The sequence below is a fragment of the Balaenoptera physalus genome (assembly GCF_965194825.1).
Source record: "Balaenoptera physalus genome assembly, chromosome: 3".
Lineage (NCBI taxonomy): Eukaryota > Metazoa > Chordata > Mammalia > Artiodactyla > Balaenopteridae > Balaenoptera > Balaenoptera physalus.
Genome location: NC_138890.1, coordinates 126,390,230 through 126,415,068, shown reverse-complemented (window position 1 = coordinate 126,415,068; position 24,839 = coordinate 126,390,230). Strand labels below are relative to the sequence as shown.

The 24,839-nt window shown below is 36.3% G+C and overlaps 1 protein-coding gene across 3 annotated transcripts in view; it reads left to right on the top strand.

Annotated features, from left to right (window-relative positions):
* Positions 1-24,839, top strand: part of RGS7BP (regulator of G protein signaling 7 binding protein) — a 126,649-nt gene that overhangs the window by 47,052 nt on the left and 54,758 nt on the right. The window contains exon 2 of one of the 3 annotated variants that reach the window (XM_082457371.1): positions 11,565-16,267. The exons of the other annotated variants lie outside the window; for them this stretch is intronic. Within the exon in view, the coding sequence (XP_082313497.1) occupies positions 15,208-16,179 (972 nt within the window). The 5' untranslated portion in view covers positions 11,565-15,207 and the 3' untranslated portion in view covers positions 16,180-16,267. Of the gene's footprint in view, positions 1-11,564; positions 16,268-24,839 lie in introns of those variants that run through there. 3 annotated transcript variants of the gene reach the window in all.

Genomic DNA, 24,839 nt, shown 5'->3' with positions numbered 1-24,839 from the left:
TTGTTCTTCTTTCTCTAGGTGCTTTAGGTGTAGGGTTAGATTGTTTATTTGAGATTTTTCTTGTTACTTGAGGTAGGCTTGTATAGCTATAAACTTCCCTCTTAGAACTGCTTTTGCTGCATCCCATAGGTTTTGGATCATCTTGTTTTCATTGTCATTTTTCTCTAGGTATGTTTTGATTTCCTCTTTGATTTCTTCAGTGATCTCTTGGTTATTTAGTAACCTATTGTTTAGCCTCCATGTGTTTCTGTATTTTACGTTTTTTTCCCTGTAATTGATTTGTAATCTCATAGCATTGTTTTCAGAAAAGATGCTTGATATGATTTCAATTTTCTTAAATTTACTGAGGCTTGATTTGTGACCCAAGATGTGATCTATCCTGGAGAATGTTCCGTGCACACTTGAGAAGAAAGTGTAATCTGCTGTTTTTGGATGGAATGTCCTATAAATATCAATTAAATCTATCTGGTCTATTGTGCCACTTCAACCTTCTGTTTCCTTATTTATTTTCATTTTGGATGATCTGTCCACTGGTGTAAGTGAGGTGTTAAAGTCCCCCACTATTATTGTGTTACTGTTGATTTCCTCTTTTATAGCTGTTAGCAGTTGCCTTATGTATTGACGTGCTCCTATGTTGGGTGCATATATATTTATAATTGTTATATTTTCTTCTTGGATTGATCCCCTGATCATTATGTAGTGTCCTTCCTTGTCTCTTGTAACATTCTTTATTTTAAAGTCTATTTTATCTGATATGAGTATTGCTACTCCAGCTTTCTTTTGATTTCCATTTGCATGGAATATCTTTTTCCATCCCCTCACTTTCAGTCTGTATGTGTCCCTAGGTCTGAAGTGGGTCTCTTGTAGACAGCATATATATGGGTCTTGTTTTTTTGTTTGTTTTTTTAATTAATTTATTTATTTATTTATTTATTTTTGGCTGTGTTGGGTCTTTGTTTCTGTGTGAGGGCTTTCTCTAGTTGCGGCAAGTGGGGACCACTCTTCATCGCGGTACACGGCCCTCTCACTATTGCAGCCTCTCTTGTTGTGGAGCACCAGCTCCAGTTGCTCAGGCTCAGTAGTTATGGCTCACGGGCCTAGTTGCTCTGCGGCATGTGGAATCTTCCCAGACCAGTGCTCGAACCCATGTCCCCTGCATTGGCAGGCAGATTCTCAACCACTGCGCCACCAGGGAAGCCCAATGGGTCTTGTTTTTGTATCCATTCAGCAAGCCTGTGTCTTTTAGTTGGAGCATTTAATCCATTCACGTTTAAGGTAATTATCGATATGTATGTTCCTATGACCATTTTCTTAATTGTTTTCGGTTTGTTTTTGTAGGTCCTTTTCTTCTCTTGTGTTTCCCACTTAGAGAAGTTCCTTGAGCATTTGTTGTAGAGCTGGTTTGGTGGTGCTGAATTCTCTTAGCTTTTGCTTGTCTGTAAAGCTTTTGATTTCTCCATCGAATCTAAATGAGATCCTTGCCAGGTAGAGTAATCTTGGTTGTAGGTTCTTCCCTTTCATCACTTTAAGTATATCATGCCACTCCCTTCTGGCTTATAAAGTTTCTCCTGAGAGATCAGCTGTTAACCTTATGGGAGTTCCCTTGTATGTTATTTGTCGTTTTTCCCTTGCTGCTTTTGATAATTTTTCTTTTTGTTTAATTTTTGCCAATTTGATTACTATGTGTCTCGGCGTGTTTCTCCTTGGGTTTTTCCTGTACGGGGCTCTCTGCACTTCCCGGACTTGGGTGTCTATTTCCTTTCCCATGTTAGGGAAATTCTCGGCTATACTCTCTTCAAATATTTTCTCTCTCTCTTCTTCTTCTGGGACCCCTATAATGCGAATGTTGTTGCATTTAATGTTGTCCCAGAGGTCTCTTAGGCTGTCTTCATTTCTTTTCATTCTTTTTTCTTATTCTGTTCCACAGCAGTGAATTCCACCATTCTGTCTTCCAGGTCACTTATACGTTCTTCTGCCTCAGTTATTTTGCTATTGATTCCTTCTAGTGTAGTGTTCATTTCAGTTATTGTATTGTTCATCTCTCTTTGTTCTTTAATTCTTCCAGGTCTTTGTGAAACATTTCTTGCATCTTCTCAATCTTTGCCTCCATTCTTTTTCCGAGGTCCTGGATCATCTTCACTATCATTATTCTGAATTCTTTTTCTGGGAGGTTGCCTATCTCCACTTCATTTAGTTGTTTTTCTGGGGTTTTATCTTGTTCCTTCATCTGGTACATAACCCTCTGCCTTTTCATCTTGTCTATCTTACTGTGAATGTGGTTTTTGTTCCACAGGCTGCAGGACTGTAGTTCTTCTTGCTTCTGCTGTCTGCCCTCTCTTCAATTTCTTAACAGTGTCTTCCACAGAACAATTTAAAAATTTTTTGATGAACTTCAATTTATCAACTTTTCTTTTATGAATCATGTTTTTGGTGTCTTGTTTAAGACCTCTTTGTCTCATGTAAAACATCAAGGAGTATCTCCTATGTTTTCCTTTAAAATTTCTATAGTTTTATGTTTTATATTTGGGTCTGTGATCCATGTTCAGCTAAGTTTTGTATAGAGTATGATGCATAGGCTGAGTTTATATTTTTGAATACATATGTCCAATTGTTCAAGCACCATTTTAAGTTGATTTGCATTGTTTTAAAAAATCAGTAAAATCTAATTCTAATGAAGATTATTTTTAATATTAGAAAAATTTTAAAATTCAGGAGAGTAAAGAAGAAATAATATTACTCATAATATCATCACTCAAAGAATAACTGCTAATTATATTTTGGTATTTTTCCTGGTTTTTAAATGCCTATATAGGTATAATTTAAATAACATGTATTTTTACCATAAGGCAATGTGTTCATTGCAGAATTTAGATATTATAGGGAAAAGTACAAAGAAGAAAATTAAAATTACGTCCTTGAATATATACTTTGTTCTTTTGTCTACATATATATTTTAATAAAATTGTACCCCTTGTAAACTTTTTACATTAATAAATATAATAAGTAACATCCCATATCTTTAAAATTAAGACCATATATACTGTTTTATTTTATAGGATATTATAATTTATCTAATCCTTTATTAGTTTCTTTTCATTTTTTTCAATTATAAATAATACTGTCAGATAATCCTGCATAAAATTTATAAATATATCTGTTAATTTCCTTAGTGTCAATTTCTAGAAGTGAAATGTGGGTAAAAGAGTATTACTATTATGACTTCCAGAAAGATTGTACTAATTGATTTTCTTCAGGATGAAGTTAGACATGCAAGATATTTACTGGGGGAAACATTTGTGAAAGATTAAGGGGAGCAGGAACAGCAGTACAAAGAGAAAGCTTTCAGCAGGACTGACACCTGTGAAAGAAGAGTGGGAGGAAAGGAGGAATGGGTGAGCAGAGCCTCAAACTGCAGTGCAGCACTGAAAAATTCTCAGCCAGGCCAATGAGCAACCCTTGAGCAAGGATGACCTTTTAGAGGAATCTTGTATTGGGCAGGCGTGGCCCAGTTCTAGTGGCCCACCGTCCTCAGTCACTTGCTAGGAGCTCTGCAGAATGGGGCATTGGCATGCACACCTGGGTGGATCCCAGAGGTACAGCAGCCAGAGGCCCTGAGCTTGCTGCACTCCTCACAGCATGTTCTCTCTCCTGTGGCTGCCACATTCAGTGCCAACCATAAGGATGTTAACATTACTCTTAAGCATGGCCAATGTAGTAGAAAATAATATCTATTTTTTAAACTTATTTTAAGTTTTCTTGATAAGTAATATAGTTGTATTTATGTTCATTGATAATTTATATTTTTGCATTTAGCCATTACTGTTCATCACTTTTGCCCTTTTCCTACAGTGGTATTAATTTTTTTCAGTGCTTTTTAACTCTTAATATACTAAATCTACCTTTGTTAAACGCAGTGCAAATACATTTCCTCAGTGTATTCTTTGTCTATCAATCTTTTCTCTGCTAGTTCATCTTTTGTGTTTTTTTGGCTTAGAAAGAGCTTCCCTAAGTTAAAATCAGAAATATTTTCATACATTTTCTATTTCATTCTATTTTTTAATGATTTTTCCTTTTTTATTTTTTGTTCTAGTATATTATCCAGAGTAGTAATCCATTTATTTCTAAATATTAACCAATTTTCACAGCACTATTTTTATAAATAATCTATACTCTTTCTCTATTCTGTTACGCCACATTCATCAGCTTCTTGTCTCTTGTGTATACATGATATGTTAGCCAAAGAGTTGAAAGATCAGAGTAGACTCCTGAGTATCATACATCTTACCCAACACCAAGCTTTACAAGTGACACAAAGGATACTGACAAGAACCCATCACAGATGATATCTATTCCTTTCTGGAGAAGCCTGAGTCCATCAGACACAGCTTCCCAAAACTGTCCCTTTTTCCTGCATTAGGATATGTTTTGGTTTCAGATTGACAACTGAGTTCTGAACAATTTATGTGAACATGTTGTTCTCACACACACAAAACAGAGCCCATCATTTTGATTTTGGGGTTCCCAGTTTTATACTCCTTTAGTTGGACAGAAAATGCTTACATGACTCCCTCTCAATCTCCAGCCAGCCTTGCCACATCAAGCCATAAAGTGCTGGCTTATTTATAATACACATTCTAGACAGACCAGGTCTATGCTGCCAAAAAGCATTAGTATTTCAGATAGGGACTCTCAGGTATCTTTCCACTAACAAGTACCATTAGCATGTTTATAAGTAGCTCTGGCTGTGGTCAATCCTTTTCCCCTAGTAAGGAGGGCGGGAGTCCCAGGCCTGCTGTTAACTCTTTACTTCCCATGTGAGTATCTCTTGATTTACCAATAAAAGGTAACATACACAATTTCTTTTGTATCCAATTTCCATGTCCCTTCCAGCACCATGAATTGAATAATCTGAATTCTGTGCCTAGAATTCATCAGCATTTTATGGTACCACATTTTCATCACAAAAATGAATGAATAATGCAAATCAAAACTATAATACAATGAGATATCACCTCACACCAGTCAGAATAGCCATCATCAAAAAGTCTACAAACAATAAATTCTGCAGAGGGTGTGGAGAAAAGGGAACCCTCCTACACTGTTGGAGGTTCTTTAAGAAACTAAAAATAGAGCTACCATATGATCCAGCAATCCCACTCCTGGGCATATATCTGGAGAAAAACATGCTTTGAAAGGATACACACACCCCAGTGTTCATTGCAGTGCTGTTTACAATAGCCAAGACATGGAAGTAACCTAAATGTCCATCCACAGATGAATGTATAAAGAAGATGTGGTACATATAATATATACAATGGAATATTACTTAGCCATTAAAAAGAATGAAATAATGCCATATGCAGCAACATGGATGGACCTGGAGATTATCATACTAAGTGAAGCAAGTCAGACAGAGAAAGAAAAATATCAAATGATATCACTTATATGCAGAATCTAAAAAATAAAATGATACAAGTGAACTAATTTACAAAACAGAAACAGATTCACAGACTTAGAGAATGAACTTATGGTTACTGGGGGGGGGAGGGTGGGGGGAAGGGACAGATTGGGAGTCTGGGATTGACATGTACACACTGCTATATTTAAAATAGATAACCAACAGGGACCTACTGTATAGCACAGGGGACTCTTGCTCAATAACCTGTGATAACTTAAATGGGAAAAAATTTGAGAAAGAATAGATATATGTATATGTATAACTGAATCACTTTGCTGTACACCTGAAACTAGCACAACATTGTTAATCAACTATACTCCAATATAAAAAAAAAGAACAAAAATAAATAAATACAAAGTTACTAAGCATATGATACTTGTCTCCTGTACATGCATCATTCCTGTTTGGTCCCATATGGCTCTGAAGTCAGTGTTGGGGGAAAACCCCTTTAACTCATTCCAGACATTTCCTTCCATGTGGAAGTAATGTCCTAATTCTGATCCATAACAGGAGGCATATCCCCATTTTATAAGTGGTACTACATTGGAATTTCATAATAGTTAAATGGAAAATGCTTTGAATACATATGATATATGCAGGAAAATATATAACTCTTTCAATAGAACATGTCTTAAACATAGAAAGTCTACTTAAGTGTGGCCAAATACACAAAAACCTTTATAACTCTAAGCAAAGTCCTTTTTACTTTGCACAAGAAACATCAGTATAAAAGTATTAGAAAACTGAGGAGAGTTAACATATATCAGAAAAACACATTGAAAATAATCCACATTTTAGAGCCAGAAATAGGGTAATGACAAGAATTTTTCACAAAGAGTCACCCTCTGAACAAGTAAAATGGAGGAGGAATCACTCTGTGGATACACACACAAGGTTTATGCTAGGAATGACATCTGCTGGTAGAATAGGACCATATTATCCATAGTTTGTGTATTGATTACTTGGCCAGATTATGAGATGTTTGGGGAGCTTTCTTGTAGTAGTATCAGCAAAGACAGAAACATTTCATTGTAAATTAGATAAAATTCTTTCAATTATGAGGGACAGAAACCAACACTGAACTAACTTAGGATAAAGGAGGCAAGAATATACAATGGAGAAAAGACAGCCTCTTCAATAAGTGGTGCTGGGAAAACTGGACAGCTACATGTAAAAGAATGAAATTAGAACAGTCCCTAACACCATACACAAAAATAAACTCAGAATGGATTAAAGACCTAAATGTAAGGACAGACACTATAAAACTCTTAGAGGAAAACACAGGCAGAACACTCTATGACATAAATCACAGCAAGATCCTTTTTGACCCACCTCCTAAAGAAATGGAAATAAAAACAAAAATAAACAAATGGGACCTAATGAAACTTAAAAGCTTTTGCACAGCAAAGGAAACCATAAACAAGACGAAAAGACAACCCTCAGAATGGGAGAAAATATTTGTAAATGAAGCAACTGACAAAGGATTAATCTCCAAAATTCACAAGCAGCTCATGTAGCTCAATATCAAAAAAAAAAAAACCTAATCCAGAAATGGGCAGAAGACCTAAATAGACATTTCTCCAAAGAAGATATACAGATTGCCAACAAACACATGAAAGGATGCTCAACATCACTAATCATTAGATAAATGCAAATCAAAACTACAATGAGGTATCACCTCATACCAGCCAGAATGGCCATCATCAAAAAATCTACAAATAAATGCTGGAGAAGGTGTGGAGAAAAGGGAACCCTCTTGCACTGTTGGTGGGAATGTAAATTGATACAGCCACTATGGAGAACAGTATGGAGGGTCCTTAAAAAACTAAAAATAGAACTACCATATGACCCAGCAATCCCACTACTGGGCATATACCCTGAGAAAACCATAATTCAAAAAGAATCATGTACCACAATGTTCATTGCAGCTCTATTTACAATAGCCAGGACATGGAAGCAACCTAAATATCCATCAACAGATGAATGGATAAAGAAGATGTGGCACATATATACAATGGAATATTACTCAGCCATAAAAAGAAACGAAATTGAGTTATTCATAGTGAGGTGGATGGACCTAGAGTCTTTCATACAGACTGAAGTAACTCAGAAAGAGAAAAACAAATATCTTATGTTAACACATACATATGGAATCTAAAAAAAAAAAAAAAAAAAATACTGGTTCTGAAGAACCTAGGGGCAGGACAGGAATAAAGATGCAGACGTAGAGAATGGACTTGAGGACACAGAGAGGGGGAAGGGTAAACTGGGACGAAGTGAGAGAGTAGCATTGACATATATACACTACCAAATGTTAAATAGATAGCTAGTGGGAGGCAGCCGCATAGCACAGGGAGATCAGCTTGGTGCTTTGTGACCACCTAAAGGGGTGGGATAGGGAGGGTGGGAGGGAGACGCAAGAGGGAGGGGATATGGGGATATATGTGTACGTATAGCTGATTCATTTTGTTATACAGCAGAAACTAACACACCATTGTAAAGCAATTATACTCCAATAAAGATGTTAAAAAAAAAAAAGAGAATTAATTGGCACAAGAACTCTATGAAAGTGTTGAAATCAGACGTAGGAAGGATAGGGAGGTCCCTGTCCTTTCAGGAATAACTTGCATAATAACTGAATCCAGAACTTAAACACCATGAGGAGTCTCTGTCATCTCTGTGACAGTTCATCCCCTCACTCAAGACTAACTCCCTCCACCTGGAGAGAAAGTGAAAAAAAAAAATCCTGGAGACGAACAGATTCACTCCCACCTCTAGGCTAATCAGCTGGGGGCAAGGGATGGGTACTGTGATGAAACAGCTTAAGTCTGCTGGCCACCTCTATCAATTACTGTGTCTAGGAAAGCAGGGTCATGAAAGAAAATGACAGATATATAGGAGCTGCATTAGTGGAGCAGGGAGAGGAGTTGTTCCCAGGGGATCAGTGCTCAGACAAACGTGGAGAGTGTGGAGGGCAGAGAAAAGGGTACCCGCTCTATCCTTCCTGTAAAGAACAGAGAAGGGGGAAGAGCAGAGGCCTTTAAACCATGGTCTTCAATCACAAACTTTAAGTTCCGAGTTTTAGTTTCTGTGGCCAAAATAAAGTCTTTGGTATCTCTGTACAACCAGTGGACTTTGAGTATTTAAAAAAAAAAAATTGAATCGAGTTCCCTTTCCAGAAATGTCAAAAAGATGATGCTTTAGACACCTCTGATTCACTACTTCCTGTTAGTAGCACAATTATGCATATAAATACACTAATGTTGTTTAAAATATAGTACTTTAAAAATGGTTGGCTTATTCTTCACTTAACAAATACTAAGCCAATGTGTCAGGCACTGTATCAGGCACTGGGGCACGAAAGTGAACAAGTCACAGCCCCTGCACCCATCAAGCTTACACTGAAGTGGGAGATGGAGAGGAGCAAACAAGCAACGATAATACAGCATGACACAGGTCATCCGAGGGATAAGTATCTCACAGGGATGGCACTTAATGCAGGTTAGAGATTTTAGGGAGAATTTCCCAAAGAAAATGATGTTGACATCTGAGACTTTAAGAATGTATAGTAGTTGGAGAGGATAAAGGAGTTGAGAAAAGTGTGACAGCCAGTGGAAAAGCATGTGCAAAGGCCCTGAGATGCCAGAAATGATGGCACATCTTAGAACTGAAAGTAGTTTTAATATAAGGCTGTAGTGTAGTAATCAATGAGCAGAAGAGAGCGATTAGGCGGGAGAGGTTATCAAGAGCCATGTTGTAAGCCATATTAAGCAGTTGGGTTTTATCCTAAGGGCAATGGGGAGCCATTGAAGAGTTTTAAGCAAAGGAATAATATGATCAAGTTTGTATTTTAGAAAGTTTACTCTGCGGGGGCGGGGAGCAGATCAAGGTGTAGAAGGATGTGGAGCTCACACCCTCCCGCGAATCTGTCAAAAATACATCTACGTGTGGAACAATTTTCATGGAATACCTGTAGAAAGTTTACTTGGGCTCTACTATGGAGAATGACTTGGAAGGGGTCTAAACTTAGGAGGATGTTAGTGTGATTGTTAATCTGAACTCTGTTAATGTAGTGAAAATGGAAAGAAGCAGAGAAAATTGAGCATTATTCAGAAGGTGGAATCAAAGTGGTTAATTGCATCTGAGGAAAGAAAGAGGGGGATATATTAAGAATAACCCATGAAATTCTGGCTTGGTCATATGATTTATTGGGGGTATCATTCACTGAGGTAGGGAATACAGGAGGAAAAGATTTGAGGGCAGGGTAATAACACTGAACTTGGGGCACCTGTGGGAAATCAAAATGGAAATGCCTAATAGGCTGTTGGATAAATGGACCTGGACTTCATTCAGTAAAGTGGCCTGGGCTGGAAGTAAATGTTACAAGTATTAATGGAAGTAATGGGAATGCGTAAGGTGGGCCAGGGCAGAACCTTGAGGAACACCAAAATTAAGGACAGACAGATAAGAGAGTCAGCATAGTAGACTAAGAAGCAGCACCCTCAGAGGTAGGAATGAAAATAAGTAAGGCAGCATAACAGAAACAAGAAAGAATTTCAAGGAGGAGGAAGAAGTCAAGAGTGTGGAATGCTCCAGAGAGGTCATAAAATAATAAAAAGTTGTCCATTAGATTTGATAGCAAGTATAATAGGGACTTGGAAAGGGTTTCAGGAGAGATAAGAGGACAGTGGTTGAAGCGAGTGGTTGGGAGATTAGAAATAAAAAAGTGAATATAGACATCTTTGAAAGAACTTTGACTGTAAAGGGAAGGACAGAGATAGGAAGGTACTAGGAGGGGACACAGGATTAAGGATTTCTTCTAAGCTGGAAGAAACTTGAATATATTTATTCTAACCTTCATACAGTTAAAACCATCAACAACAGAATTTTTTTCTCATATGAGGCAGAATAGTGAGTTAATGCACTAGTCTTAAGTGTACAGTTTATTTAATTCCTACTTGTGAATAAACACCACCTAGATCAAGATGTAGAACATTCCCAGCTCCCCAAAAGGTTCCCTCATGACTCTTCTCACTCATCCTCATCCCCAAGAGGTAAATAACCACTATTCTGCTTTCTATCACCATAGATTAGCTTTACCAGTTCTTCAAGCTCATGTAAATGAAATCATACAGCATATCTGTGATATGCATCCATGTGTTGCGTGCAGCAGTAATTTTTTAAATTGCTGTAAAATATTTCATTGTATGAATGTACTACAATTTATCCATTTTCCTGTTGAATGACTTTGAGTTGTTTCCAGTTTGGGGCTGTTATGAATAAAGCTGCTATGAATACTCTCGTATATTATGTTTTGGTAGACATAGGTTTTCCATTCTCTTGGGGAAATGCCTAGGGGTAAATGCTGGATCATAGGATAGGCGTATATTTAGCTTGAATAAATAAAGCCATGTGTTTTTGAAGTACCAATTATACTCCCAAGATATAGAAATTCCTCTCACCAAAGCTTGGTACTGTCTGTCTTTTTAATTATACCTTTCTGGTGAGCAGATATTTTGAAAGTCAGGTTTTCTGAGATTACAAACCACAGCTTCTCATCTGGTACTTATAAAACTTACAAAGCATTTTACCTTAAGTATTTCCCAGCATTGGCTACTGCCCTTCAGTAAACCAAATCTAATATTAAAAACATGTAAACATAAGTCAGGATGCTTCATAAGAAAGAGATAATTTAATTCTCCTTTAAAGTTAGCTAAATTATAACATAATGATCAGGAAAATCCTGTCAGAAAGAATCTCAGTCCTAATTATGAAGATGTTGGAAATATTACCATCCAATGTACTAGTAAGAATGGAGTGGTTTATATGATGATAGAAATTCTTCATTGGTATATAATTCCAATTTACATTCTGTGTAAGTAGTGAGTTTGGAGATAATGGCTCTGTTTCCTCTTCTCATTTTCATTTAAATGAACTGTATTTGAAATCATCACTCACTATGATCGGAATTATAGACTCCACTACTTTGAAGAATACTAGTGACTCTTCTGGGGGAAAATAATGAAATAGAATAAACTGTGGACACAAAATTAAATACTGATTATTTTGTAATCTGACTCACAATCTTTCCCTCTGTTTGATGCAGTTTCTGTTTGATGCAATATCTGAAACCTGACAAAGAAAACGAATATATGACACTCAAATAACATTACCTGTATGATTTATTGTTGCATTAAATAAATGTTTATTCATGTTACTATTACACACAAAATTGGTTGTTGATGTCATCACCTAATAATTTACTTAATTCTCACAAGTGTCATGGTAAATCTATTAAGAAATCTGTTCACAATTTTACCAAAATAAGATGGGCTACAGATTTAAGTGTAAAACCTGAAGTGATTAAAGTACTGGAAAATAATAGAGATACACATTTATATAATTGTAATGGGAAAGGCCTTTCTAGAAATGACACCAAAGACAGGACCATAAGTAATAAAATGTTTGACACGTTTAACTATTTAAAAGTTTTAAATTTGTGTATTTGAGTAAAATAATGCCACATAAAAACAGATTCAGAATGTGAAACATTTTACCGGACAACTGACCTGGTCTCTTAAAAAAAGTCAATGTCACGGGGGAAAAAAGACAAGGGACTGAAAAATCGGAACCAACATAGCGGAGTAGAAGGACGTGCTCTCACTCCCTCTTGTGAGAACACCAGAATCACAACTAGCTGCTGGACAATCATCGACAGGAAGACACTGGAACTCACCAAAAAGATACTCCATATCCAAAGACAAAGGAGAACCCACAATGAGGGTAGAAGGGGTGCAATCACAGTAAATTCAAATCCCATAACTGCTGGGTGGGTGAATCACAGACTGGAGAACACTTATACCACAGAAGTCCACCCAAAGGAGTGAAGGTTCTGAGCCCCACATCAGGCTTCCCAACCTGGGAGTCTGGCAATGGGAGGAGGAATTCCTAGAGAATCACACTTTGAAGGCTAGTGGGATTTGATTGCAGGACTTCGACAGGACTGGGGTAAACAGACTCCACACTTGGAGGGCACACACAAAGTAGTGTGCATATCGGGACCCAGGGGAAGGAGCAGTGACCCCAGGGGAGACTGAACCAAACCTACCTGCTAGTGTTGGAGGGTCTCCTTCAGAGGCGGGGGTGGCTGTGGCTCACTGTGGGGACAAGGACACTGGCAGCAGAAGTTCTGGGAAGTACTCCTTGGCGTGAGCCCCCCCAGAGTCTGCCATTAGCCCCACCAAAGAGCCCAGGTAGGCTCCAGTGTTGGGTTGCCTCAGGCCAAACAACCAACAGGGAGGGTACCCAGCCCCACCCATCAGCACTCAAACGGATTAAAGTTTTACTGAGCTCTGCCCACCAGAGCAACAGTCAGCTCTACCCACCACCAGTCCCTCCCATCAAGAAACTTGCACAAGCCTCTTAGATAGGCTCATCCACCAGAGGGCAGACAGCAGAAACAAGGAGAACTACAATCCTGCAGCCTGGGGAACAAAAACCACATTCACAGAAAGATAGACAAGATGAAAAGGCAGAGGGCTATGTACCAGATGAAGGAACAAGATAAAACCCCAGAAAAACAACTAAATGAAGTGGAGATAGGCAACCTCCCAGAAAAAGAATTAAGAAAAATGATAGTGAAGATGATCCAGGACCTCGGAAAAACAATGGATGCAAAGATCGAGAGGATGCAAGAAATGTTTCACAAAGACCTAGAAGAATTAAAGAACAAACAGAGATAGATGAACACTACAATAACTGAAATGAAAACTACACTAGAAGGAATCAGTAGCAGAATAACTGAGACAGAAGAACGTATAAGTGATCTGGAAGACAGGATGGTGGAATTCACTGTTGTGGAACAGAATAAAGAAAAAAGAATGAAAAGAAATGAAGACAACCTAAGAGACCTCTGGGACAACATTAAATGCAACAACATTCGCATTATAGGGGTCCCAGAAGGAGAAGACAGAAAGAAAGGACCAGAGAAAATATTTGAAGAGATTATAATTGAAAACTTCCCTAACATGGGAAAGGAAATAGCCACCCAAGTCCAGGAAGCACAGAGAGTCCCATACTGGGTAAACCCAAGGAGAAACACGTCGAGACACATAGTAATCAAACTGGCAAAAATTAAAGACAAAGAAAAATTATTGAAAGCAGCAAGGGAAAAATGACAAATAACATACAAGGGAACTCCCATAAGGTTAACAGCTGATTTCTCAGCAGAAACTCTACAAGCCAGAAGGGAGTGGCATGATATACTTAAAGTGATGAAAGGGAAGAACCTACAACCAAGATTACTCTACCTGGCAAGGATCTCAATCAGATTTGATGGAGAAATCAAAAGCTTTACAGACAAGCAAAAGCTAAGAGAATTCAGCACCACCAAACCAGCTCTACAACAAATGCTCAAGGAACTTCTCTAAGTGGGAAACACAAGAGAAGAAAAGGACCTACAAAAACAAGCCGAAAACAATTAAGAAAATGGTCATAGGAACATACATATCGATAATTACCTTAAACGTGAATGGATTAAATGCTCCAACTAAAAGACACAGGCTTGCTGAATGGATACAAAACCAAGACCCATATATATGCTGTCTACAAGAGACCCACTTCAGACCTAGGGACACATTCAGACTGTAAGTGAGGGGATGGAAAAAGATATTCCATGCACATGGAAATCAAAAGAAAGCTGGAGCAGCAATACTCATATCAGATAAAATAGACTTTAAAATAAAGAATGTTACAAGAGACAAGGAAGGACACTACATAATGATCAGGGGATCAATCCAAGAAGAAAATATAACAATTATAAATACATATGCACCCAACATAGGAGCACCTCAATACATAAGGCAACTGCTAACAGCTATAAAAGAGGAAATTGACAGTAACACAATCATAGTGGGGGACTTTAACACCTCACTTACACCAATGGACAGATCATCCAAAATGAAAATAAATAAGGAAACAGAAGCTTTAAATGACACAATAGACCAGATAGATTTAATTGATATTTATAGAACATTCCATCCAAAAACAGCAGATTACACTTTCTTCTCAAGTGCGCATGGAACATTCTCCAGGATAGATCACATCTTGGGTCACAAATCAAGCCTCGGTAAATTTAAGAAAATTGAAATCATATCAAGCATCTTTTCTGACCACAACGCTATGAGATTACAAATCAATTACATGGAAAAAACCTAAAATACACAAACACATGGAGGCTAAACAATAGGTTACTAAATAACCAAGAGATCACTGAAGAAATCAAAGAGGAAATCAAAACATACCTAGAGACAAGTGACAATGAAAACACGACGATCCAAAACCTATGGGATGCAGCAAAAGCAGTTCTAAGAGGGAAGTTTATAGCTATACAAGCCTACCTCAAGTAACAAGAAAAATCTCAAATAAACAATCTAACCCTACACCTAAAGCACCTAGAGAAAGAAGAACAAAGAAAACCCAAAGTTAGCAGAAGGAAAGAAATCATAAACATCAGAGCAGAAATAAATGAAATAAAAACAAAGAAAACAGTAGCAAAGATCAATAAAACTAAAAGCTGGTTCTTTGAGAAGATAAACAAAATTGATAAACCATTAGCCAGACTCATCAAGAAAAAGAGGGAGAGGACTCAAATCAATAAAATTAGAAATGAAAAAGGAGAAGTTACAACAGACACCACAGAAATACAAAGCATCCTAAGAGACTACTACAAGCAACTGTATGCCAATAAAATGGACAACCTGGAAGAAATGGACAAGTTCTTAGAAAGGTATAACCTTCCAAGACTGAACCAGGAAGAAACAGAAAATATGAACAGACCAATCACAAGTAATGAAATTGAAACTGTGATTAAAAATCTTCCAACAAACAAAAGTCCAGGACCAGATGACTTCACAGGTCAATTCTATCAAACATTTCGAGAAGAGCTAACACCTATCCTTCTCAAACTCTTCCAAAATATTGCAGAGGAAGGAACACTCCCAAACTCATTCTATGAGGCCACCATCACCCTGATACCAAAACCAGACAAAGATACTACAGAAAAAGAAAATTACAGACAAATATCACTGATGAACATAGATGCAAACATCCTCAACAAAATACTAGCAAACATAATCCAACAACACATTATAAGGATCATACACCATGATCACGTGGGACTTATCCCAGGGATGCAAGGCTTCTTCAATATATGCAACTCAGTCAATGTGATACACCATATTAACAAACTGAAGAACAAAAACCATATGATCATCTCAATAGATGCAGAAAAAGCTTTTGACAAAATCCAACACCCGTTTATGATAAAAAGTCTCCAGAAAGTGGGCATAGAGGGAACCCACCTCAACATAATAAAGGCCATATATGACAAACCCACAGCAAACATCATTCTCAATGGTGAAAAACTGCAAGCATTTCCTCTAAGATCAGGAACAAGACAAGGATGTCCACTCTCACCACTATTATTCAACATAGTTTTGGAAGTCCTAGCCACAGCAATAAGAGAAGAAAAAGAAATAAAAGTAATACAAATTGGAAAAGAAGGAATAAAACTGTCACTGATTGCAGATGACATGATACTATACATAGAGAATCCGAAAGATGCCACCAGAAACCTACTAGAGCTAATCAATGAATTTGGTAAAGTTGCAGGATACAAAATTAATGCACAGAAATCTCTTGCATTCCTATACACTATATGACGAAAAATCTGAAAGAGAAATTAAGGAAACACTCCCATTTACCACTGCAACAAAAAGAGTAAAATATCTAGGAATAAACTTACCTAGGGAGACAAAAGACCTGTATGCAGAAAACTATAAGACACTGATGAAAGAAGTTAAAGATGCTACCAACAGATGGAGAGATATACCATGTTCTTGGATTGGAAGAATCAATATTGTGAAAATGACTATACTACCCAAAGCAATCTACAGATTCAATGCAATCCCTATCAAATTACCAATGGTATTTTTTGTGGAACTAGAACAACAAATCTTAAAATTTGTATGGAGACACAAAAGACCCCGAATAGCCAAAGCAGTCTTGAGGGAAGAAAACGGAGGTGGAGGAATCAGACTCCCTGACTTCAGACTATACTACAAAGCTACGTAATTAATACAATATGGTACTGGCACAAAAACAGAAACATAGATCAATGGAACACGATGGAAAGCCCGGAGATAAACCCACACACCTATGGTCAACTAATCTATGACAAAGGAGGCAAGGATATACAATGGAGAAAAGACACTGTTTTCAATAAGTGGTGCTGTGAAAACTGGACAGCTACATGTAAAAGAATGAAATTTGAACACTCCCTAACACCATACACAAAGATAAACTCAAAATGGATTCGAGACCTAAATGTAAGACCAGACACTATAAAACTCTTAGAGGAAAACATAGGAAGAACACTCTTTGACATAAATCACAGCAAGATCTTTTTTGATCCATCTCCTAGAGTAATGGAAATAAAAACAAAACTAAACAAATGGGACCTAATGAAACTTCAAAGCTTTTGCACAGCAAAGGAACCATAAACAAGATGAAAAGACAACCCTCAGAATGGGAGAAATTATTTGCAAATGAATCAACGGACAAAGGATTAACCTCCAAAATATATAAACAGCTCATGCAGCTCAATATTAAAAAACAAACAACCCAATCCAAAAATGGGCAGAAGACCTAAATAGACATTTCTCCAAAGAAGACATACAGATGGCCAAGAAGCACATGAAAAGCTGCTCAACATCACTAATTATTAGAGAAATGCAAATCAAAACTGCAATGAGATATCACCTCACACCAGTTAGAATGGGCATCATCAGAAAATCTACAAACAACAAATGCTGGAGAGGGTATGGAGAAAAGGGAACCCTCTTGCACTGTTGGTGGGAATGTAAGTTGATACAGCCACTATGGAGAACAGTATGGAGGTTCCTTAAAAAACTAAAAGTAGAATTATCATATGATCCAGCAATTCCACTACTGGGCATATAACCAGAGAAAACCATAATTCAAAAAGACACATGCACCTCAATATTCACTGCAGCACCGTTTACAGTAACCAGGTCATGGAAGCAACCTAAATGCCCATCGACAGATGAATAGATAAAGAAGATGTGGTACATATATACAATGGAATATTACTCAACCATAAAAAGGAACGATATTGGGTGATTTGTTGAGACGTGGATGGATCTAGAGACTGTCATACAGAGTGAAGTAAGTCAGAAAGAGAAAAACAAATATGTATATTAATGCATATATGTGGAACCTAGAAAAATGGTACAGATGAACCGGTTTGCAGGGCAGAAATAGAGATATAGATGTAGAGAACAAACGTATGGACACCAAGGGGGGAAAGTGGTGGGGGGGGGTGGTGGTGGTGTGATGAATTGGACGATTGGGATTGACATGTATACACTGATGTGTATAAAATTGTTGACTAATAAGAATCTGCTGTATAAAAAAATAAATTAAATTACATTTAAAAAAAAGACAAGGGACTGTTGTAGATTAAAAGGAGATGAAAGAGACTTAACCTTGTGTGATGAGCCTTGATTGATTCCTGGTTTAAAATTTTTTTTAAGTTATTTAGGGACCATTGATAAAATTTGGAAGCATATTAGATAGTATTAAGAATGCTTTCTGTATTAATTATAAAGTTAATTTCTTTATGAATCAATTTCTGTAGCTATTTGTTTATTTAGCAATTAAAGGATAAACATACTAAGAAAAATAGTTTCAAGAAATGTTTTTGAAATAAGTTTATAACTTACCTTTATGGCTTTTACAAATCAGTAAAAAAGATAAACACTTTGTGAATAAAATAGGCAAAGGACATGAAATCCCAAATCATGAAAGAAGAAATAAAATGATCAGAAAATTTGTGGAAACATTTCTAAGTTTCTTGGTAATCAAAGAAATGCAAATCAGATCGCCAAATATTGAAAAAATTATGAAATCTAAATATTATCATAAGTGGCTGGTAGAGAACATAAATTAGTTTAATCTTGATGGATGTCTATTTAGCAACGTAAAAGCCTTGAAAATATTCCTACCTTTCATATAGTGCCTGTTGGCCATTTGTATGTCTCCTTTTGAGAAATATCTCAGCATTACTTGTCATAGGGAAATGCAAATCAAAACCACAATGAGATATCACCTTACATCTGTTACTATGACTATTATTAAATGACAAAATATACCAACTATTGATGAAGATGGGGAAAAAGGGAACCCTTGAACACTATTAGTGAGAAAGTAAATTGGTACAGCAATTATGGAAAACAGTATGGAGGTTCCTCAAAAAATTAAACAAAGAACTACCATATGATCCAGCAATCCCACTTCTGGGTATATATATATCTAAGAGAAATGAGATCCAGTATCTCAAAGAAATATCTGCCATCCATGTTCACTGCAGCATTATTTATAATAGCCATGACATGGAAATAACCTAATTGTCCATGGATGGATGAACAAATAAAGAAAATGTGACATATGACATTTATTTAGGGACTTCCCTGGTGGTCCAGTGGTAAAGAATCTGCCTTACAATGCAGGGGACTCAGGTTTGATCCCTGGTCAGGGAACTAAGATCCCACATGCTGCAGGGCAACTAAGCCCACACCCCACAACTACTAAGCTCGTGCACCTCAACTAAAGAGCCTACGTGCCACAAACTACAGAGCCCACACGCTCTGGAACCTGCACGCCACAACTAGAGAAGAGAAAACCTGCACACCACAACTAGAGAGAAGCCCAAGCGCTGCAACGAAGAACCTGCAGGCCATAACGAAAAATCCCACACGCCTCAATGAAGATCCCTGGGCTGCAGCTAAGACCCGATGCAGCCAAAAATAAATAAAATAAATAATCTTTAAAACAATTTTATTTATCACACATATGCCATATATACATATATATAATGGAATATCATTCAGCATTAAAAAAGAAGGAAATTCTGCCATTTACCACAACACTGATGAACCTAGAGGACATTACGTTAAGTAGAATCAGCCAGACACAGAAAGACAAATACTGCATGATCTCGCTTATATGTGGAATCTAAACAAATTGAACTTATAAAAGGAGATAGTAGGATGGTAGTTGCCAGCGGCTGTGGAGTGAGGGAAATGGGAAGATGTTGGCTAATGGCTACAGAGTTTAATTTATGCAGGATGAATAAATTCTGAAAATCCATTGTACAGCATGACGACTACAGTTAACAATACTGTATTTGTGACCTTGAAATTTGCTAAGAGAGTAGATCTTAAATATTCCCACCACACAGGCACACAAATGGTAACTATGTGAGATGATGGATATATTAATTAGGTTGATTGTGGTAACCATTTCATAAATGTATACATATATCAAAACATCACATTGTACACCTTAAATATATATAATTTTGGTCAATTATGCCTCAATAAAGCTGTAAAAAAAATTCCCAGCTTTCATTCAGAAATTCCAATTGTAGTGACTTATCCCAAGGAAACAGTCATGTATTTTTTCAAAGATTTGTGGATGTTTTCCTTAAAAAGGAATTCTAGGGGTATATTAATATGGAAAAGTGCTCACAATGTAACATTATTCTTAAAGCAGCTTACAAAATACTAGTTATGATATGATCCCATTCATTCTAAACTTATGAATTTTATAGTTATATATTCACTAAGGAAAACATGAAAAATACAGTAAATTACTGTGTGGAATCATGGGTGACTCTTTTGTCTTCCTTAAAGTTAATTTTCTAAGATTCTAGGATGAGTATGTGTTAATTTCTTATTAAGGAAAAAATGTTACCCTTAAAAGAGTGACCTATTGGGTAGCTTTGCCAGTCTTTTGAGAAAAGTGTTTTCTACTTCCTTTTGCTACACAGAAAAGTGTTCAAACCCTACTTGATTGTAGCTCCTGCTGTATTTCTGTCTGATCTAACTATGTATCGGTAAGTGTGAAGTACTTTCTCACACATTATCTCCACAAAACCCTATGAAGGCATTTGAAATAAGTCTGATCTCATACTTTTATAATTAAACAAAGAGAAGGTCATAGGGATAAACTGCCTTCTTTCCTTGTGTCAGAGGAGAGGGGTGGGGAGTGGGGGATCAGGACTCCTGACTTTTCCGCGGATCCTCAGGAGTTGTTTTTTTAAGCAGTTATCTAAGAAATGCATCTTGCTAACAAAGCCGATTGTGACTGGTTTGTTATTTTCAGGGACTGACTCATGAAACCAGTATGACTATACCTTTTACTGAACATCACCTTGAAAAGAACCTAAATATTCCTTTCTGCCTGAATTTCAAAATGAGATAATTTTTGTTGTTTAGAAATAATTTCAGACTTATAAAAAAAGTTGCAAATATATAGTGCAAAGAATACCTGCATACCCATTGTAAATATTTTATTCACTCGTAAATATTTTACCCTATTTGCTTTATCATTATATATGTACATGTCATTATATATATGATTATTTTCTGAACCATTTGAGGGTAAGTTGCACACATCATGGCCCTTTATGCCTAAATATTTCAGTGTATATTTCCTAAGAATAGGGCTACTCCACATAACCACAGTATAGTTACCAACTTCATAAATGTACAGTGAAACAAGAATCATCTAATCTACCATCCATAGTCCATTTTTGTCAGTTGACTTAATACTGTCTTTTACAGCATTTTCTCCTTTTCCAGTGCAAGCTCCACTCTAGGTCAGGTATTGCATTTAGTTGCCATGTCTCTTTAGCTTCCATTAATCTGGGATATTTCTATAAACTATTTTGGGTCTTTTATGACATTTCCATTTTTGAAGAATATAGCCCTCCCTTTTTAGTAGAATGTCTTAGCCTGCTCAGGCTGCCACCCAACAACTACCATAGGCAGACTGCTGAAACAACAGAAATTTATTTCTCACAGTTCTGGAGGCTGGAAGTCCAAGATCAGGGTGCTGGCATGGTAGGGTTTTGGTGAGAACCCTCTTCCTGGCTTGCATATGGCTCCCTTCTCACTGTGTCCTTACATGGCAGAGAGACAGAACAAACTCTCTCTAGTGACTCTACTGATAAGGGCACTAATCTCGTCAGACCAGGGTACCACCCTCATGACCTCATCTAACCCTAATTATCTTCCAAAGGCCTCATCTCCAAATACCAAAACCTTGTGGGTCAGGGCTTCAACATATGAATTTTGAGGGTACATAAACATTCAGACCATAAATAGAACATTCCTCATTTTGTAAAACAAACACACTTTTAAATACATTAAACATGAAGCAGCCTAAACCTATCAAAATAGTATTTTCTAAAGCAATTAACCCAGAATAAAATCATATCAGCAATTTCTCAAACCAAATGCTCACTGAAATGATATTTTATTTTGTTGAAACCCCAGTCATTACCACCTTGTATCTGTATCGGGATTTCCATTTATTTGTTACCATCGTTCTAGAATGTGACCCCTTTTGCCAACAGAGTACTAAAATAGACAAAGATTACTCTCTACAGAAACATACTTTGTCTTAAGGATATTTATGGGAGTCAGCCTATATCAGAACAATAGAGTGTGCTTCAATTCATTTTCAGACATCAAGTATTCAGAAAAAGTATTTCAGATCAGCACTTGGCTAATAAGACCAAAGGGATTTTTTTCCATGCAGCTTCTGATCTTTTTTAAATCAGCATCATACAGTGTGTTTTGCTGCAATTTTTTGTGAAACATTGCATCTTTCTTTTCTTTCATTATATATTAAGCAATTAATATTGAATTAATTAGTCCATTACATATTAGCACACTATTCTTTGTAGTTAATCTAAAATCCTTCACTTTTTAAATTTTAGGCCAATTTTTCAAGTCTTCCAATTAAGTATCATCTGGTTCACAAATAGTTTCTTTTTAAAATGTATTTGTTAACCTGACATCCTCATATTAAGTTTACCAGTGTACCCAAACAGTATCAGGTTAGCATACCATCTCCATGTCTGATATCTTACAAACTTGACCTTTTCTCCTTAATCAGAATCTGGATATGCACCTTTGTCAAATATTTTTGAAAAATCAATGCATCTCTTCATCTCTTATCTACAGAATTCATTTTCCTTATTTTTAAGGTATATCTTAAAGCAAATTACCTCCACACTCAATAAACTATGCTTTTGATGATCACAAAATGTTGATAATGTGGTCTAATGTAAAAAGTATATCCCCTGAATAACAGGTCCCCAAATGATATCTTAAAATATACATATTAGGAAAATCATCTTTTTTTATTTTTAACTCCTTTTTCTTCTATCAATTCTGATTATTTTTCCTAAGCAATATTTTCTAAATAGCCTTCCAAAATTCATTCAGTTTTCAGCCTATATTAGCTACTTCTGACATTTTTTTGATTATTTGGCCTTTCAAGTAGAATGTATATTACTGCATTCCAGGGATTTTTCCTTTTTCTTTTTCTTTTCTTTTTTACTCCCCCACCCTTTTTTTTTTTTTTTTTTTTTTTTTTTGCCTTTGCACTAATTTCTCAACAATGCAGAATTTTTCTTTGCTTTTGTAAAACAAAAGTTTTAAAATATAACTGGCCTAATATGCCTAACACATCTTCATTTTTAATTTCTTCTACACATGAAGCAATTATGTGATCTGATTCAACATAATCAGGAATCAGAATTTCTTCTTTGTGGTCTACATCAAATTCTTACACCTGGGTCTGAATTTAAATTGAAGATTTTTATGGACTTTTAAATGTTGTTTTTTTCTTTCTAAGGTGTCTGTTGATGGTTTTATCTATTTGGAGGCTTTTGATTCTGTTTTGAAGTAACATGGTCATGGTATAGTGGTAAATGCTCAGATAATCTTAAATCAGGGTATTTTTGTTTCAAGTCTCGTATTGTTCAAAGAAAAATAAATGATCAGGATTCACTTTTTTTCCTCTCCTAATGATGGCTTCCATGGAAGAATCAATGTCAAATTCAAACCTGCAAACATAACACTTTAATGCTAGTTCTTACATTAATGAATCTCTGGTGCTTTTGTTTTTTAGCCTTTTTATCTTCTCTTTTTGGAGTTTCCCAGTTAATCTTACAGATGACCTAGTATTACTTGAATTTGTAGACCTTCCTTTCTTCCTTCCTTCCTCCCCTTCCTCCCTTCCTTCCTTCATTCTGTGGAAAAGGTAGTCCATGCATAATGTACCACCAGCACAAGTAACCACGATGTTTACTTGACTTGGCCTTCTAAGAAATTATAACCAGGCTTTACTCTGCTATTGTAGTGTAAAAGCAATACTTCTCAGGAATCTACAGATAAAGTCCTGCTGAAAATGAGAACAAGCTTAAATTGTAAAACACAAAGAACCCAGCAAAAGGTAAGAATAACATGTAAAATAAACAGTAGGATTTTAACTCTCCAAGAACTCTAGTTAATAGCATTACCTGATAATGACTTAGAGTATGCATGTCTTAAATCATAATAAAGGCACAAAAGAAGAATTAAAGAAGGGTTAAGAAGACATGAAGACTAGAATGAGACAGTCCAACATATTTCTAATAAGAGTATCAGAAAGAGAAAATAGAATGGAATGATACAACAGGACCCAAGGAAAAAGGAGGACCTTAAGAGCAACCAGCGAGAAAAGACACTACCTACAGAGGAACTACAATTAAACTGAAAGCAGATTTCTCCACAACAAAAATTGAGGCCAGATGCCAATAGGATAAAATGTGTAGCAGTTAATAGGCACACACACACACAAAAATGAGCAAAAAACCTTGCTACACCTCTCAGTGGACTGTTTTCTTATGAACTGAATGAGCTTCATATATTATACAAATATCTTTGTCCATTTTACTCAGTGCAATCACTGGTTGCATCTTTCTCTTGTTTTAATACTAGTTTAGTTTTTATACAGGTGAACCTGTTAATCTTACTAAAATTGTTTTAAACCCTCGAACAAGAAACTGTAAGTAAAAATGCAGAAATATTTTAATGCTTATTTAAAAAATACAATGGAAAAATTGTACTGAAATTCTAGGGGATACAAATTAGAAAAAAAAGGAGCATATAAAATTAGTAGGAACTATTGCCAGAAATAAAGAAATACATTGCATGGGATTTATAGCAAAGACTTCAGCCTAAAATAGACAAAGGGCATAAACACACAATTGGAGTAAGCAAACATGAAGGAAAAGATTCAACTCTGCTAATAGGTGATAAGGCACATGGTAAAATAATATAGAGAATCTTACACAGTGTAAATTAGCAAAATGTCAAAAAATAATTACATCCAGGTTTGGTAGTTCTGCAGTGAAACTGGTATACTTATATAATGCTGGAGGCATTGAAATTTAGATTTACAT